At 40.3% G+C, this 17,946-nt stretch overlaps 1 protein-coding gene across 1 annotated transcript in view; it reads left to right on the top strand.

Moving 5' to 3' along the window:
- scn1laa (sodium channel, voltage-gated, type I-like, alpha) overlaps positions 1 to 7,473 on the top strand; it is a 42,944-nt gene extending 35,471 nt beyond the window's left edge. Inside the window, 3 exon segments of the mRNA XM_007889827.2 lie at positions 2,124 to 2,228; positions 3,225 to 3,495; positions 3,891 to 7,473. Coding sequence (XP_007888018.2) covers positions 2,124 to 2,228; positions 3,225 to 3,495; positions 3,891 to 5,074 — 1,560 coding nt within the window. The 3' untranslated portion in view covers positions 5,075 to 7,473.
- The last annotated feature ends 10,473 nt before the right edge of the window (positions 7,474 to 17,946 follow it).

Below are 17,946 nucleotides of genomic sequence, written 5' to 3'. Positions count from 1 at the left end.
GCCGCTAAAATCACTTCTCTCTCAGTCTTGTCTTGTCTTGCTGACTTGTGCAACCTTCCACCTAATCTTGTTACCCAAATCCATCCATTCAATCCCTTATCCTCTGTGATGTCCACCAGATATCTTTCATTTGATGCACCTGATACTTTGTTGATCTCTACCACGTTTACTACCTCCTCCTACCTCTCCAACCTACTATCCCCCTACTTACCCGCCCATACCCTCCATTCCTCTGGCTCCGGTCGGCTCCACACCCCCGCCCCAACCGCCCTACTATCGGTGGCCTTCAGCCTCTCAGCCCCGAGGCTCTGGAACTCTATCCCCAGTGCCTTCGCCGCTTCCTCCCTATCCTCCTTCAAGGCCGGTCTCAAGACCTTTCTCTTTGACCTTCAGCCTTCAGCTCCCCTCTCGACTCTCTACCCCCTCCTCGCTCCCTCCCTTCCCTCCCCTCACCCTGACCATTTCCCCCCTCCTCGCTCCCTCCCTTCCCTCCCCTCACCCTGACCATTTCCCCTCAATGCTCGGGTCCCGGCCCAACTGTCCAGCGCCTTGGGACGTCCTCCCGATGTGAAAGGCGCTCTATAAATGCAATCTTGTTGTTGTCTACTCTGTTTCCTGTGTATGTTTTACCAGAAACACCGTTTTGTGCATTTGATTCTCTGTTGCTCAAATCTGAAACTCCTTTCTCTGTTTCCTGGATCTTGACTCGCTCTCTGTTTGAAGTTTGCTTTGAGATCTGTGTTTCTGACTATAGTATCTGTTATTCTCCTGTGTTCTGTAAACCTGGTTCTCCTTTCTTTGTTTCCTGCTGATGACTTTTCCACTCTTACTTATCTGATTCTCTGTTTGCGTGTAGTTTTATTCTCCTGTTTTTTTTCCCTGTTCCGTGTACCTGATCTATTTTTCTCTCTTCTGTTCATTTTTTTTAGTCTCTTTCTCCTGTCTATCCAATTCTGTCTTCTCTGTGACAGCAAGACAATAACAGAATTAAGGGCAATAACAGGAGAGAGAAGAACTATAGTAGCCAAGTCCGTCTCAAATACTGTGGAGCTTCCAGACTTTTACATTGAAAAGTAGGATATACTGAATGAGATGCATTTACAACGTTCCCTCTGGCTACAGCATATATTTTGATTGGTTTCCAAACACTGCATTATAGAAAGGGCTCCTCTGTATGTATATATTTTCTTCTATTACATAAAGAAACTCTTTAAGTTTGACTAACAAAATGTGATGACGTGAAATGGCAAGAAATGTAGCAAACCCAGTTTAACGGTTCATCGTTTACCGTAATAAACATTTCAAAGTTTGGTTTGATCGATATAAACGAATATAAAAGCGCAGTCTTGAAGAATTAATCTGTTCGGACTGTAAGGATGAAATGTACAGGGCTTAAGGCTTTCAAGAATTAAAGCCTAGTCAATTTGAATATACGGATAGATTTGACAATATAAATAGAACAGCACAAATAGAAGATGAAATAACCATAACAGCATTAATTGATGCGGGTAATTGAGATGGTGAAACAGAATTGTGAGTGTTATGTACCTAAAGCTACAAGCTTTACAATTGTATACTTCCACTCAGTGAGGTAGATGAACAGGAGAGGAGTGAAGAGGTTTGTTAATGTGAACCACCTGTTTGTTTAGTAATGATCAGAAATATTTTGTTGCAAAAAGGGGTGAAAAATCCAACATGAAGGGAGTTATTCCTTTGTTGGAAATTCTGTCTGTCAATACCTGGTGATGAGGGTGAACCCATACCACCTGATTGTATCCCAATGATTAGACTCAAAACTGACACCCAATATTAATAATAATCTTTGCATTTGATACAGCGCCTTATCACGTCATTGAGATGTCTCAAAGACTGTTTGTGGGACGCTGCTGTGCACAATTCGCTGCCACGTTTCGCCCACAAAATACACAGTCAATCCACTTCACAGTATCTTCTGTGAAGTGCTTTGAGACATGATGAGGCCCTATATCAAATCCAAGGATTATTATTCATTATTATTATATTTTTCTGTGTATAATTCATCAAAAATCTACTAGATGTCATGAAAATTAGCCAATTCTCAGCGGTGTACGTGGTTGTCACCAATTTTGCTTTTATCCCTTTACTTTGGAGGTCAGGACATTTTCATGACTGAAGAGCAGAAGAAGTATTACAATGCAATGAAAAAGCTGGGCTCCAAGAAACCACAGAAGCCGATTCCTAGACCTATGGTAAGAGTGGCCTTTGTTTATAGCAAACTTCCCTGTAACTGCACGAAGCACAGAGATGTTTGTTACATCCACCAAACTTGAGTTTACATCCACTTGTACTGCCAGTGGCCATGACTTCAGCCACTGGAACTCTCTCCCTCAATCCCTCCGCCTCGCCCCCTCCCTTCCCATCTTCAAATCTCACCCAAAGACCATCCTTTTTTGATCGTGCGTACGGTCACCTCCCCCCCTCCCTCTCCCCCTGGCTCGGGATCAGACTCTGCCACTTTCAAGCGCTCCGGGATGCTACCCCACGTGAATCCAAGTTGTTGTTGTGGAGAGTGATAGTGTGATTGATAATTGACATTGTTAAGTAGATATGTACACATGTGGAGGTTCAGAAGTAGCCATTATGAAACGAGAAAACAGTGCATTATTGTATCATTAAAGTCCCCATTTCCTGGTAGTGAATCTCTAGATAGACAATGAGATATATAGCAACACCTATTCTGGTATTCAAATATTACCACCAATGACACAATCTGTGCAAAGTAAAAACAAACTTATTTTAATTGTATTTTTCAGCACTTTAAGACTACGGTATTTGTGATCTCAGTGGGAAGCAGTTGACTTAAGTCATTTATGTCTTAACTTTTTATAGATTACAATCGAATAAAGGCTTTTTCAGACCAGGATATTGTTTGCTAAATCATTCTTTCCTCGCCAACATTTTTAACATTTAAAGCAACAATTTTCCAGTGCATTAGCAAGGGAATAGCTTACTTTGCGGGCAGAAATGTGTACACTGAGTGCAGTTGAGCTGTTTTACTGGCCTGCTTTCAATTAATAATGTATTGAATTACATTCCCGGTTATATATACATGCTTAAAGCCTGTTTACTGGTACGTAAAGAATACATCGGTAGGACAGGACAGAAAGAGAAAGGGTAGTATCCGTCTGTACTGCTAGGAATAATTAAGGTGTAAAATATGTTCTTTCACCTTGTTTTTTTTGTAGAACGAAATCCAAGGGATGGTGTTTGACTTGGTGACAAAGCAAGTCTTTGATATATTGATCATGATTCTCATTTGCCTTAACATGGTCACCATGATGGTGGAGACCGATCTCCAGAGTAAAGAAACGGATAACATCTTATATTTGATCAACGTTATCTTCATTGTCCTCTTCACCACGGAGTGCGTGCTTAAGCTCATAGCACTTCGCTATTATTACTTTACATTAGGCTGGAATGTATTTGACTTTGTGGTCGTCATACTTTCCGTCATAGGTAAGAATCGTTTGTAACCTATTGTGTCAAAGGCGAGTTTCAAATCTTTGAATGTTTAAATTCATGAAGAACTGCCTGACCTTAGAATGGAATGTGCTGCTTTGATGAGGTCTAACATAATGCATTGTAATAATAACAACAATAGTAATAATTAATGTTGTTAAGAATCGAAAGTTAACGTGTGAGAATACCTCTAACTCTGTGCGAGGAAATGCTGTAATATAAAAGCTGGCAACCCTTACTTCTGATATTGTTAGATTTGATAACAACTTTTGAGAGAAGTCAATATTCAGCCTTAAGACACACAGCAGATTTGATGTTTTGTATGTAATATATTAAGTTGCTGATAGGCAAAAGTGACACAACTTCTCAAATATCTTATATTTTTCTTTTAGGCATGTTCTTAGCTGACCTCATTGATAAATACTTTGTGTCGCCGACATTATTCAGAGTTATCAGACTTGCCAGAATTGGCCGGATCCTCCGTTTAATCAAGAGCGCGAAAGGAATCCGTACCTTACTGTTTGCCTTGATGATGTCCCTTCCTGCCTTGTTCAACATCGGACTCTTGCTGTTTCTGGTCATGTTCATTTACGCCATATTTGGAATGTCCAACTTCTCTTACGTGAAGAGGGAGTCCGGAATCGATGACTTGTTCAACTTTGAAACCTTCGGAAACAGTATGATTTGCCTGTTTCAGATCACCACCTCAGCAGGCTGGGACGCTTTGCTGGCTCCAAACCTGAACAGCGGGCCTCCCGATTGTGACCCCCAAAAACATCACCCCGGCAGTTCCGTCAAAGGAGACTGCGGAAACCCGCCGGTGGCCATTTTCTTCTTCGTCAGTTACATCATCATATCCTTCTTGATCGTCATAAACATGTACATCGCCATCATTTTGGAGAACTTCAGTGTTGCGATGGAAGAGAGCGCTGAGCCTCTGAGTGAGGACGACTTTGAGATGTTTTATGAAGTGTGGGAGAAGTTCGATTCGGATGCAACCCAGTTCATGGAGTACGGTAAATTGCACGATTTTGCTGATGCCTTGGAGCCACCTCTCCGTGTAGCGAAACCGAACAAGGTACAGCTTATAGCCATGGACCTGCCCATGGTGAGTGGGAATAGAATCCATTGCCTCGACATCTTGTTTGCATTCACCAAACGCGTGCTGGGTGAGGGTGGGGAGATGGATGCCCTTCGACAGCAAATGGAAGATCGATTCATGGCATCCAACCCTTCTAAGGTATCTTACGAGCCAATTACAACTACTCTACGTCGCAAACAGGAAGCTGTGTCGGCCACCATAATCCAGAAAGCTTTTAGGAGCTATCTGATACGGCGAACAGTCAAACAAGCCTCTTTTATGTTCAAGGAGAAAGGCAAAGGGGGAGAGCTTCTGCCGGGCAAAGAAGAAATGGTGATCGATAAATTTAACGAAAACTCCACCACAGAAAAAACTGATGTAACTCCTTCCACCACCTCTCCGCCATCTTACGATAGCGTAACCAAACCGGAAAATGACAGAGAGGAGAAAGAAAAAGATGACAGAATCAGATATGTCAGGGAGTATAAAAAGTAAAAACCCACCAAAACCCAAACAAACAAAAAAAAATCAACATAAGTTCCAGTTGTGATGCAATATTGTTTACAGCCTTTGAAGGTGTGACCCAATTGTGTCAACATTTGGACTCCATTTGGAGATCTAAGCCAAACTGACATGTCTAATGTTGTAAGGTCAGGGCCTAAACCAAGCCAGTGACCCTCGTCAAGATACTGTGACTCTCTACAGCAGAGAGGAGGCAGCAGTCTGCACGAGAGGTTACTGTTCCCACTGCCAGCTGACACTGCTGTAAGGGGAGAGTGTGTCAAAATGGCTAAAAGACTGTACGGATCAGATGGACAAAGGGACCAGGAAACGTTACTTAAAATGTCTGTGCTTCATTTAAATGTACAACGTCGGTATATTTTACCCTTAATATCTCGCATTCCAAGCCGCTTACAGTCCCATGGTTTCACCAGAAAGCTTTGACAGACATTTTTCATATGTTTTCTAATTCACAACTCGTTTACTTTTCCTGTCTATTTTTCTAAATGGGGCTTTTTATGTTTAACGGGAAGAGGTGTCGAGAACGACCATTAAGGGAAGAGGATATCAGGCTGGAGGTTTTGAATCAAGTGTTTGTTTAACATGTACAAAAGTGTCTTGCATGGAAGCATGCTGCACTCATCCATTGTGCATGAAAAAATCATTAACCCATGAGTCAATTTTAAGGAAAAAAAAATCTATTAAGTGTTTCAGAATGGCTCTTAAGTTCCGAGGTGCTTTACTAAAGTGTGTCGTGCTATATTGGAACAGTTCTAATACGTGCCTGTTACTGTTACTTACAAACTGGTATTTGGCAGGTTATTTTTACGTGGGTCATTCACAGACTCTGAGCAGATGCGATTTAAGTCCATGTTCTGCTGGGACAATTACTGTGTGTCGGTTTTGTATTGACACGAATGAATGGATTAAAAACGGAGAAGGCCAGAAGAGATTTGCTCAGCAAACCAGAATTGGCCGGAGTTGAGCTACACTAGAAATTGCTCCGCTTTTATTCCTGCAGTGTTGTTTAGCCATCTTCAGCGCTCAGTAAGGTTGACAATTGACGTGGCAAATCAAAAAAAAAACAACTCGGTTGCGTAAATAGCTGTGCTGTTTCACTCTGTGGTTCTTGTGGGGCAAAAAGATGGCCTGACCACTGTTTTATTTTTTTTGTTTCATCAAATAGACACCACGTTACATCTAGTTTGCGAGCTTCTGACGGGTGAGATGATGTGCTCTGTATCATTATAAATAGTTTGGTCGCTATCACTGATGCATGTTAATTGCCTACGCTGCTTTGTACGCTGTTCCTTCCAGTGTCCAGAAGTCATTGAAATATGGGAAGCCATAAACCAGTGATCACGTGAGAATTTGTTCACTACAATCTCATGTCTCCATCTCGTTAGTAATAGTTTGCTACTCATTAAAAACACTTTCGTTCACTCGTTCTTTTTTAGTTTCCCAAACCAAGTGGACTACTGTATGTGGTAAAACCAGAACTTGTACAGAGTATGTTGCAGTCTGCTTAAAATGCTCAAAAATACGTGGTTTTGAATTTTCTAAAGAAAAATATACATACTGTAAAGAATCATTTTAATTTACTTTTCTGCATTTTTGTACATATATTTTAAAAGAAACAAAAGCTAATGATAATTATTTCAGGTCAGTACTGGAAACTTTTCTTACTTTCATCCATAGCACTTTTTCATCAATGAACTTCCCAAAAGAAACAAAAAGGGATAATTAATTCTTGGGGCTTTCATTTCCTTTACTGTATGCCTTTAGTATAAGCCAACATTCAGTTGGGGGCAGAATTGGGATCATGATTCACTTGCTTCTATGGAGTGATCGTTGGAAACTGGGAACGAGACAGATATCCAAATCTAAAGCACTGCCTGCATTGAAAATGTTGAGAAAATTGTTATTATTGCCACAACATCTTTAATCCTTTATACTGCTTTATACTGTGTCCTTTCTGCAGACTTTTCTGTCTTGTGAAATGATTCATGTTGCACTAGAACTGTTCTCAATGGAAAATGCCCCCCTCCCCCCAGTCTTTTTCACCAGATCAACAATGATGGACTTGTTTAATTGCATCCAGGTGATTTTTGTGTGTTCTTACACAAAGTGAAAGTTCAATGTAAACTCCTTTTATTAAAGCCTATTGACTAGTAGTGTATTAGTGAACTGCATGCAGGATAATGCTACTATTACCACAAATAATGGTAAGACTGCATTACAAAAACAAAGCTAACAATAAAGGTGACTTTTTTTTTATTGTACATAATAACTGACTCGGTGTGAACTTTTATTGGCTTGGCATTGTACAGATGTCATTTATAGATCAATCTTGCAAATACATTTGGCTAATTTTTAATCTACGTGAAGAATAGAGGGAGAAAAAAACTATTTTTGTATATTTGTGCATTTTAAGAATAAATTAGATTTCTCACATCTGAAGTTCCTGAACTTCCAGGTTATATAGTGGAGTCCTGTAGCTCAGTGGTTAGAGCACTCGCTTTGCAAGCGAGAGACCTGGGTTCAATTCCAGGCAGAGGGCGAAACCTTGGGCAAGTTTCCTTACTCCACACAGAGCCTAATAATAATCCCTCCAAAACCAAAAAAACAGTAATAAATTGGTCATTTCAATCTATGACTGTTTGTGGGACATTGCTGTGCGCAATTGGCTGCCGTGTTCGCCCACAAATATACAGTCAATTCACTTTACAGTGTGTTCCGTGAAGCGCTTTGGGACGTCCTCTCCCGACGTGAAAAGCGCTATATCAAATGCAAGGATTATTATTTTATTATTTATATTGTGCAGTGGATTTCCTGGTAATTATTTTCACGAAATGGCAAGGCAGGTTCGTCACATTTGTTCTCTTCCTTACTTTGCCTACTGTCATCCCATTTTAGCAACAAGCTATTTCTTAATTGAGTCCAATATCGTGACCTCAAGCAGCCTTCTTAGCAACCAAACCATTCTGGTCATTGATTGATTACCATCTGTGTTTAGAACTGACTTATCCAAAGATGTGGTTCAGTAGCACCTCCAGAACCTTATCCTGGCAGACAGTTTTTTATCTGTGAGCCAAGCAAGCCAGACTCAGCAAGTCATTTAATTGTGGGGAGTAAGCGGCAATCGTAACCAAAGCCCAGGCCTGTTCTTTCTCAATATCCAAACATGCATCATCCATCAAGCTAACTGAATACGTTATCCTCTTCCAAAGCTAAAGAGGAGCTTGAGGGCTCTTTTCAGCTGACCAGGCTGAAATTAACTATCAGGACAGGCCCAGAATGGAACATGGGACCTCTCTGGTTTCTATGTGGAGTCCTGTAGTGGTCCTCAGTGGTTGGAGCACCTGGCTCGCAAGCTCGAGGACCTGGGTTTGATTCCCGGGTCAGGGCGAAACGTTGGTTAAGTTTCCTTACCCCACACTCCTCCGTTTACCTAGCAGTAAGTAGGAACCCGAGTGTTAGTTGATTGTCGAATCGCTTTTCCAGGGAAATAATCCCTTGACAAAAAATAATAATTTGGTCACTCAATCACGACTGTTTGTAGGACGCTGCTGTGCACAATTGGCTGCCGCGCTTTGCCCGTAAAATATACAGTCAATTCACTTTGCAGCATAATCTGTGAAGCACTTTGAGACGACTCAAAGACGTGATAAGGCACTGTATCAAATGAATCCGTGCAACCATTTCCAATGCAGGCATTGCAAATCACTGCAAGCGATTAGGGTTCAATGAAGTCTTCCATCAAAGCCAGGAAATCAGATGGATCTGGTCACAGTAAACCAAGGTTTTCATCATTATTCATTTATTCACAAACTGCCATTATTCTATATTTTGCCATCCAGTAGCTTTGCACCATCAGACCAAAACATTGGGCTTTTTATAGACTTTGACTTCTGTTTTAACCGTTCTCAGCTACTCTGTCCTTGAAAAGTATGTGGTCAACTTACTGTCTTCTAATCCTTTTACAGTATACTGATCAAAAAAAGAGTGTGTTTGTATACAATGACTACTGTAATAAACTTAATAATTAAAAATTAACTAAGTATATTTAACTGGAGTTAACTAACTTAAATGCCTGTTTCTGATCATCTACTTGTTTCTTTAAAATAAAGGCAAAGGTAATAATTGTATTAGTCTTGTGTTGACAATAGGAATTTAAATATGCTTCACTCAATTTGCCTTGAAATGTGTAAGTCACTCATCTATGGCCATGCTGAGAAATAAAAGGGTTATTAATGTGCCTATAAAAGAAAATCAGCAAGAATATTTTATCCAAATTTAGTATAAACCTGTGTCCATCTATAAAACGGAAATAGGGATTTACCTTTAAAGGTGTCAGCATTTAATGTTTTAGTCCACGTGTAGGTGGGAGGCATGAAGTTCTCAGTTTGGTTTGGATTCTCTTAAGCACGATGATGGGTTTCCACACGCGTCAGACATCCGTCTGAACCCAAAAAAGAATGTCTTCGGAACCGAAGTTTGATAAAAACCTGTAAAACCAGTGAACTATTTTATGACGCAATGGTCAATTCACTGGTCGATTTATTCAATTGAATCTTCTTATTATTTTTGTTTCTTTAAAAATGGTAAGTCTTTTGAGTTCGCCATGAGGAAAACTGCCAGGAAACCAAAAGCTTTCAAGGACGCTCAAAAAAATTCTGTTCAGCAGCTTTTTTTTTAAGCTAACAGTAGAAATTATTCCAATCTGTTCTGCAATGAGGCATTGTGAGTGTTGAGATTATTGCACTTTGCCACAGAATAAAAGCGGAATAAAATTTATTTAATGCCTTTCATCACACTGTCACATGATGGTCCCAAAGGTTTAATAACAATAATATCATTGGTTTCGGAGAGCATTATGTGAGAGACCACATACTATAGTCAACGTTAATTGGATTTAGCAAAAGTGGAAAATATAGAAACAGTAATCCTCAATTATAAATCCATCATTAACTGCAACCACAAAGTATTCTTAATTTACTGCCCATTTTATCTTTAAACAGTCTTACTTTTATTATTAGTCATTTTTATTGTACCCTGGAATAGGCTATTTTTTTGTTCCTGATACGTATTACTTTGCGTTTGGGTGTACTAAAATCTGACTCACAATCAGGGCGTGTGAGCACACACTCACATCAACACATTAGACAGCAGAATCAGCAGTCTGCACAGATGGAACGGTATTAAACCTGACTCTTCTCGTCCCACTGTGGAGCATTTTGAAGGGTTGGACCGTATATAAACTGGGGAAATGATTGCCTGTAATTTCATCGTGTATTACAGGTAAATAATATATAATATCCTACAGATAATAATAACAATAATAAATCTTGCATTTGATAACAGCGCCTTATCATGTTTTTGAGATGTCTCAAAGCACTTCACACAATATACTGTAAAGTGAATTGACTGTATTTTGTAGGTGATTATATTCATTCTAACCACTTATTGCCATTGTAATGTTAGCTCATCCTTTAAAAGAATAGTTTATTGTAAAATCTTAACATTAAATCAATGTTTGCACCTCAATAATGGAATAAGAGATTCAAAAACGTACGATCACATTCATAGTCAATATGTGGCTAAATAATCAGCATTTCAAGATACTTTTCAGACAACGAAATGCCTTTTTTTTTTGTCTTTTTATGTTGAAAAAGAAGCTGCTTACTTTTCAGAATGGAACCTGGAGGAAGAAAAGAGAAAGAAGGTTGAATACACAAAACGTTTTGAACTGGATTTTAAAGTTAGAAAAGGACAGATGCAAACTTAAATGTTAAACCTAAAAAAAGTCTCCTTTTTCCCGAACTGTTACACATAATAGGATTTGACAGGATTTCTTAGACCAGATACAGGAGGAAAGCTGCTCCAGTGATGATTGATCTGCCACACACACTGGACCAACCCAGAATATGGAATACGCAGCAGTATTCAGGATCAGTTTCGAAAAGAGCTTTAGTAATGGTGGTGGAGTGGACAATTGCTGTTCCTGTTTCGGTGCACACAAGCAAAGGTTTTAATATTGGGTAAATAATTTAGACAAAAGAAAGATCAGCTATATGTAAATCCCAACCTGCCCTGGGTACCTCCCTCCCTCTCCGACCTGCTCCTCCCCACCCACCACCCGCTGCCTCCGCTCGACTGGCTCCGGTCTCCTGCTTGTCCCTCGTGCCCTGCGCTCCACCATCGGCGGTTACGCTTTCAGCCACTTCGTCCCGAAACTCTGGGACTCTCTCCCTCTCTCCCTCTCTCTCCTCGCCCCTTCCTTCCCCATCTTCAGGTCGCGCCTGAAGACCTTCCACTTCGACCAGTGCCTTCGGTCACCTCCCCCTCCCCCCGGCTCAGCGTCGAGCTCCACCCCTGTCCAGCGCTCTGGGATGCTGCCCTGTGTGAGGAGCGCAGCAGAAAAGTGGCTATTAGCAACTTGTTCAGATTAAATCATTAAATCACTTGAAATGATGATCATTGAAAGGAAATCTTCTGCCAAAAGGCTTTCATGTAAGTACACATCCTGCAGGTAAATAAACAGTGGGTAATGTTTGTCATATGCAGATTGAGCTTCCAATAGCAATGCCTATTCTCTTGTAACTAATCATGTAACCAGATAGTTGTAATCTAGAACTGTTGGCAAACACGCTCTTTGGAAATAAACATTGCATGAATCAACAAAATAATGAACTGAACCTATATACAATTGGAAATAATTGTAGGAAATATTATTCCTTAAAATACTGTAGTTTGCATCACTGATTCAGGCTTTTAATGCTCTCCACATGTGAGCATTGGCTCTCATTCACCCTAAGCTGGGATCCCTACTTCTCTGTCTTCCATTTTATTTTCCCCATTTTTCTTTATCTTCCCTTGTTTTCTTTTTCCCTTTCCCTCAATGTTGAAGTTCACTTGTTAGTGGGACATTGCTGGTACAGATCAGCTGCTACGCTTGTCCACACAGCAGCATCAACCTTTGTGATTTATGTCCAGCTGATTGTCCCAATCTTTTTCATTTTTAGATTCCAACTGCCTTGTGACTCAAGTGGCTTGTGAAATGGAGTTTGTCTCCCAGTTAATCTGGTTTATATTCCCCTCCCAATCCAAATTTAGCTGCCGCATTTCGCCCACACAATACACAGTCATTGCACTTACCATATATTCCGTGAAGCGCTTTGCGACATCTCCACAACGTGAGAGATATTACATAAATGCGAGCTAGTTTTATTATGAATCTTCTCAATGCAGTAAAATCAAGTCAGTTTTCCTCATAACACATATTCTTTAGCCACACATCTGTAAGTTACTGCGTGTATTTTAAAGTCACATCAATCCACGCGGATGTTATTTTCAATCTTCCAGACTCTCAAAATACGGTACTCCTCCCACCCCCTCATGCTATTTTTATATTTGTTGTTCAGCAAAGCATAGCGATAACAACAGCAGTTACATCTCCTAAACCAGTTGAGGTCCTGTACGAATGAAGAATGGAATGGCATCAATGTAATACGCTGTGTGTGGTGAATGATTCCCTGATGACAGTTTTGCTGCCATGTTTAAACGTGCCTCTCGTTCTCCTGCTGTTTTGCTGGGACTGGTCTTTTGATGTCTGACAAAGGCAGGTGGGCGCAACGTTGGGCAAGTTCATCGCGTCTTCGAGGCCTCTTTTCACGTCTTCGAGACGTCTCAAAGCGCTTCACAGGATATATTGTAAAGTGAATTGACTTGCGTGTTTTGTGGGCGAAAAATGAGTGTTATACAGGATCATTGAATCGCGGAGAGAGAGCTTTGTTGCTAGGGAGCTTCTGTTGCTATGTTTTTTTTCAAAGTCAACAAAACATGTCACTTGTTCCAGATGAACTGAACAAATATAACCTCTGCTTTTTTTTTAAGAACCCTGTAAACTAGGGTTGCAGCACAATCAATGGTCTATTTGCAGCCTTAGTAAAGTGCAGTTCCCCAATAGTCTGGTAAAAATATATGTTTGGTGAATCTTTATTTGCGGGTTCCTACCATCTGTCGAATGCTGACACAGGACTTTTATCTGAAATACCATTGAAGATGTTTGACTTTGTGCCCTAGAAAATAATTGTCCAGAAAAAATAAAATAATAATGATAATAATAAGCAAAGCAGTGGAGACCAGGACATTCCAGCGTCTTCCAGAAATGTGGCATTGTCACGGAATAATGCTTAGCTGTAAACCTAAGTGTGTAATGTGAAACCGAATCATATGAATTCACTAATCAAAGTGGAAGGAGAAAAACCAGTGTTGTTACCAGCGCCTCATCCAAGAGAACTGGAGGGTTTGCCTTGAAGAATTGGAGCAGTCTGCACTCCTCGTGAATTATTCATTCTCTTCCACATAAATCCTTTCATCTTGTCCAGCTTCACTTCATTTAACATTGTTCAGGTGGAAGGCCATCATGCTTTTTATCTTCTTCACAAATATTCTATAGCTGGCGCGCAGTACGATTTATGATTCAGTTAACTCACAGCCTATTAATTATTTTCACCGTTAGAAATTTTGTTGGGGGGGGGAGGGGGAAGTGGGGAGAGGGGGTGGGGGTCGTATTGCTGACCTTTTTATTAAGCCAGCAATGAGAAACAGATTATTGATCAAACAAATGGATTTGGATTGGGATGATGTCAGTAACCGATTGAAAGGATTGTTTCATTGTGGTGTATAGATTAGAACAATGTTTGTGCGCAGTATTGAATACAGTATACACGGACAAAGCTTCTATTTTCATACCACGTCTGAATAATAATGCGTAAACTGTAATTTATTAAGTTGGACAGTATTAGACATTTCTTGATCACCTTGCCCTCCGGACGCATGAGAAATGATTTGGAATGCTTCGTATTTGTGGGACGCTTACACTGACTGTTTCAAGCAGCAGTCCCATGTCATATGCTTTGCTTGGCATCTAGAAAAAAGGAAATAACATCAGTGTAATTTAGCCTGTACACTCCCTCCATTCTCCCCATACCCCAAATATTTTCTTTTCTTTTGCCTGCATTTATTTGCAAAAGGTTTTCTGCACAAGCTAATTTTCTATATTGGTGTAAATACACAGCCTGACAGCAAGAGTAACAATCCATTGCCCCCATGAAAAAAGGTTTGCCCGTTTCCAAATTTGATCTATTTGCGTTATGAATGAATCCATTCAAAAGTAAGGGTTTTGAGTACAAGATGGCTGAACAGTGAGAAGTAACAGCAAATCAGTTGAATTACAAATCTCTAGAAGCCATCCTTGCGGACTCAAAGTGCTTCACTGTTTTGTAAACTGTATTTGTAGGTGAATGTGACCCCCGACACACAGGCAGCCTGCCACCTCTACATTTCTATGATCTATTTGAACAGCACTTCAGATTTTTAACAAGGCTGGGTCTCAATTCCTAATATTATATTCTGAGCTTATCATTTCTTTTTTTTTCTCGGCATTTCTCTGGAGCGGTTCGAAAGGTTGTAAATGTTTTAATGTAATAGAGTCACCTGCACACACACCCTGTTATCATCTCTCACCAGTGCGAGAATGCCAACTGGCCTTCTTCTGTCTCTTTGTTTGTTCGGTTTCATCCATTATTGTCAAGTGATAAAGCAGTTATCTTCCCTTCGCAGATTCAATTTATTGCGCAATAGATATTTGTCTGTTGTAATCTTGACAGTGTCTGGATTTCTGCGTGTCCGTTCGCTGCTTGAGACGTTTAATCACAGGCAAAGTTAAAGTGTGTTGACATTTATTTACATGAAAAAGCATGTTAATTTATTAAGGCTAACAGAAAGTGTGCTTCGTCCCCTTGGGAATTGGGAACCTGTGACAGTTTGTACATTAGAGTTATTCATCAAGTGGTGATTAAGAGTTTATTTTTAATTTGCACAAATGAATATGTGCCAATAACTATTGACCAAACTTTATAAGGAGGAAATTAATCTGAGACAGGTATTAAAATATTGTCTAATTTCCCCATCTGGAATGAGCTGTTTAACATGTTTCAAAGGATTTGAGGTAATGGAAAACCATGGGAAAAAGTATTGAAGAACTGGAAACGGAGAGAAAATTGAGCACAGCAGTGTTACGCAAACAGTCGTGGATTGAGTGACCAAATTGTTTGTTTATTTTTTGAAGGGATAATTACCCCTGGAAAAGCGATCCGCCAATCGACTAAAAAACAGTTCCTACTTACTGCGAGGTAACCAGAGGCATGTGGAGTAAGGAAACTGCCCAATGTTTCACCCCGCGTGGGAAACAAATTTAGGTCCACTCGCTTGCGAGGCAAGTGCTCTAACCAATACCCAACAGGTCTCTGAAAAGATAAAGACATCGAATTTTATATAGAACATTGCCCAGAATCACTAAATGAAAATTGTTGTGAATAAAAGTAAACAACATATTGATCCATTGGAGACTTTTGTCTCCAAGCCTCATAGTATGGAGCTGCAAACAGGAAACAAGCTTGGGCTTTTAAATGTCATAGTAGTTCCTGGTGATAAAAGAAGGCTTGAATGTATTTCCGTATCTATTATTTATTCATTTTCTCTCTTACTACCTTCCTCCTGCCTGAGCCAAAGTGCTAGTTATTCTGCTGCTAAACCACTATACACAGGGCACACGTTGGCCTATATCTGTCTGTTTGTACTGTCAGAGAATGTTTAGTGACAATCGATCATGATATCAGGTTTGACACGTTAATAAAAGATAGTGCCAACACCAGCAGGGTTAGCACGGTTGATTTAAAAAATAGGAAAGGTTTAGAGGAGAGAGAGAGAGAGAGAGAGCGCGAGTTCCCTATCTCTTTGTAGGGAAGTGGATTGATTGCCTTGCCTGAAAAGTCTTATGAGTGGCCTGACCTAGATCAGGAAATTCACTGTGCAAGTGATAGACATTGCCTGACTATCATTTGATTCACAACGTCTATGCAAATCAATCCAATGTGTCAGTGAGCTAGCTGGCTTATGGGTGAATTGTCAGCAAGTCATTCCCTCCAGTTTTAATGAAGGAGAATTCTTAATCCCGAGCATATGATGACTAACTGAGACAAGAGGGAACAAATATGTGGAGAAGGTTAAACGTTAAAAAAGAGTGAATGTAACTAAACCGCTGAATTGATCGAGGCTAAAAGGTTACAACACGTGGTTCACGAGAGGATGCTTTAGGGATTTGAGTACATTTTTACGGTAATATTTTCACTAAAACAATGTATAATTTATCACACGTTCACACATTCTGGCAGTCTAGCTGTCACAGGAGTCAAAGCATGTGTTGACTCACATACCTAGAAGATCGTGAACATTTGCAAATATTTCTTTCATTTCCATATAATGCTTCATTCAAAACAGTAATTTGGTACGAATTATGCACAATTTCCTTCTGTTGCCTTCCACACTCTGTGCTGCTTTTAGCTATGTTCATTTGTATTGGTTTGGGTGCTGTATTTCTGCCCCTTATTATTGCACATTGATAAAACGTCAACCAACTTCCCATTGGATGGCAACTGCGTGGAGCTAAAAAGTAATCGATTGGTGTTTTCAGCTTTAATATCTAAATATAAAATCATATTTTTTTCACCTGTTGTGATTTTTTTAAGAAATACAGTAAAAGCAAATCGGTCCATGTTCAATTATATACCATGTTTGTCTTTAAAATCCATCCCCCAAATCCTCGTCCTCGCCTTCAAACCTCACCATCGGTGGTCAGGCCTTCAGCCTCTCTGCCCCCACCCTTTGGAATTGCATCCCCCAGTCCCTTCGCCTCGTTCCCTCCCTCGCCTGCTTCAAGGCACGACTCAAGACCCTCCTCTTTGACCGCGCCTTCGGTCACCCTCCTACCCCCGGCCCTCCCCACCCTCCACCCCTCCTGATCCCAACCCCCAGCTCGGGTCCTAATCCCTGACTGTCCAACGCCTTGGGACGTCCTCCCGACAGGAAAGGCATTTAGTGTTATTATTTAAAAATGGCAAGTCTCCAAAAGCAGCGAGCAGGGGAACAGAATTCCCGTGGGAGAGTGAGAACCAAAGTGGGAGGATTTTTCACCGGGGCAAACTTAGGTATTGGAATCCGGCGTTGATGTACTCTCGCAGGTTGAGTTAATTCTAATTGATCTAAATTTACAATCCCGCCCGTGACAATGAATCATCTGTGTTTTTTTCCAAAAAAAAATGATTTAGCTCTCGTTGAAATCGGCAAGGTCACATTGTAAAGTTTCCAAATCTAGTCCATCCTTAGTATACCTATAGGATACTGTGGAATGAAGCGATCTAGTTATAGTCAGTGTGAGTAGGGCTTTTTACCAACCTATTTCCACATGTTATTTCAAAAAAAAAACATTTAAAAATTCAATATTGCAAAATAAAAGCCAGTGGTGAAAACCATTCAGCCACTTAAAAAGGGGTCTCTGTATGTGGCAGACACCCGGCTGACTTAAAAAAAAAATAGCATCTCAGACCATTTAAAACTCTAGACAGTTTCCCCCAACGCACACACGCAAACTTAAGAGAGAACCCCATCATATCAAATTGAATTACTCTCTTTATTACATTCCGGTATCCTTGAGACAAAGAGACAGAGACGTCCCTAGACTGTACCTTGACAACTGGAAAACAAAAAACTGGACTGAAGACTCTCCCACATGGACGCGCAGGTGGTCCGACATGTATAACCCATTTTATCTCGTCAGGAGTAACAGGACGACGAATGAGGATTAAGTACTTTACATACTGTAAAACGTAAAATGTAGTCTAAATCTATACTTTGAATTGGATTGAGATAACAATGTGAATATGACGCACAGTTATCCGTATCGAGCCCGATGTAAGCCTCACTCAGTCGATCAAAACTATTTTAGAGTCGCATTTCTTTAT

Source organism: Callorhinchus milii, unplaced genomic scaffold (genome assembly GCF_018977255.1).
Source record: "Callorhinchus milii isolate IMCB2004 unplaced genomic scaffold, IMCB_Cmil_1.0 Scaffold6, whole genome shotgun sequence".
In the NCBI taxonomy this organism is placed as follows: Eukaryota; Metazoa; Chordata; class Chondrichthyes; order Chimaeriformes; family Callorhinchidae; genus Callorhinchus; species Callorhinchus milii.
This window is presented reverse-complemented; position numbering and strand designations above follow the sequence as displayed.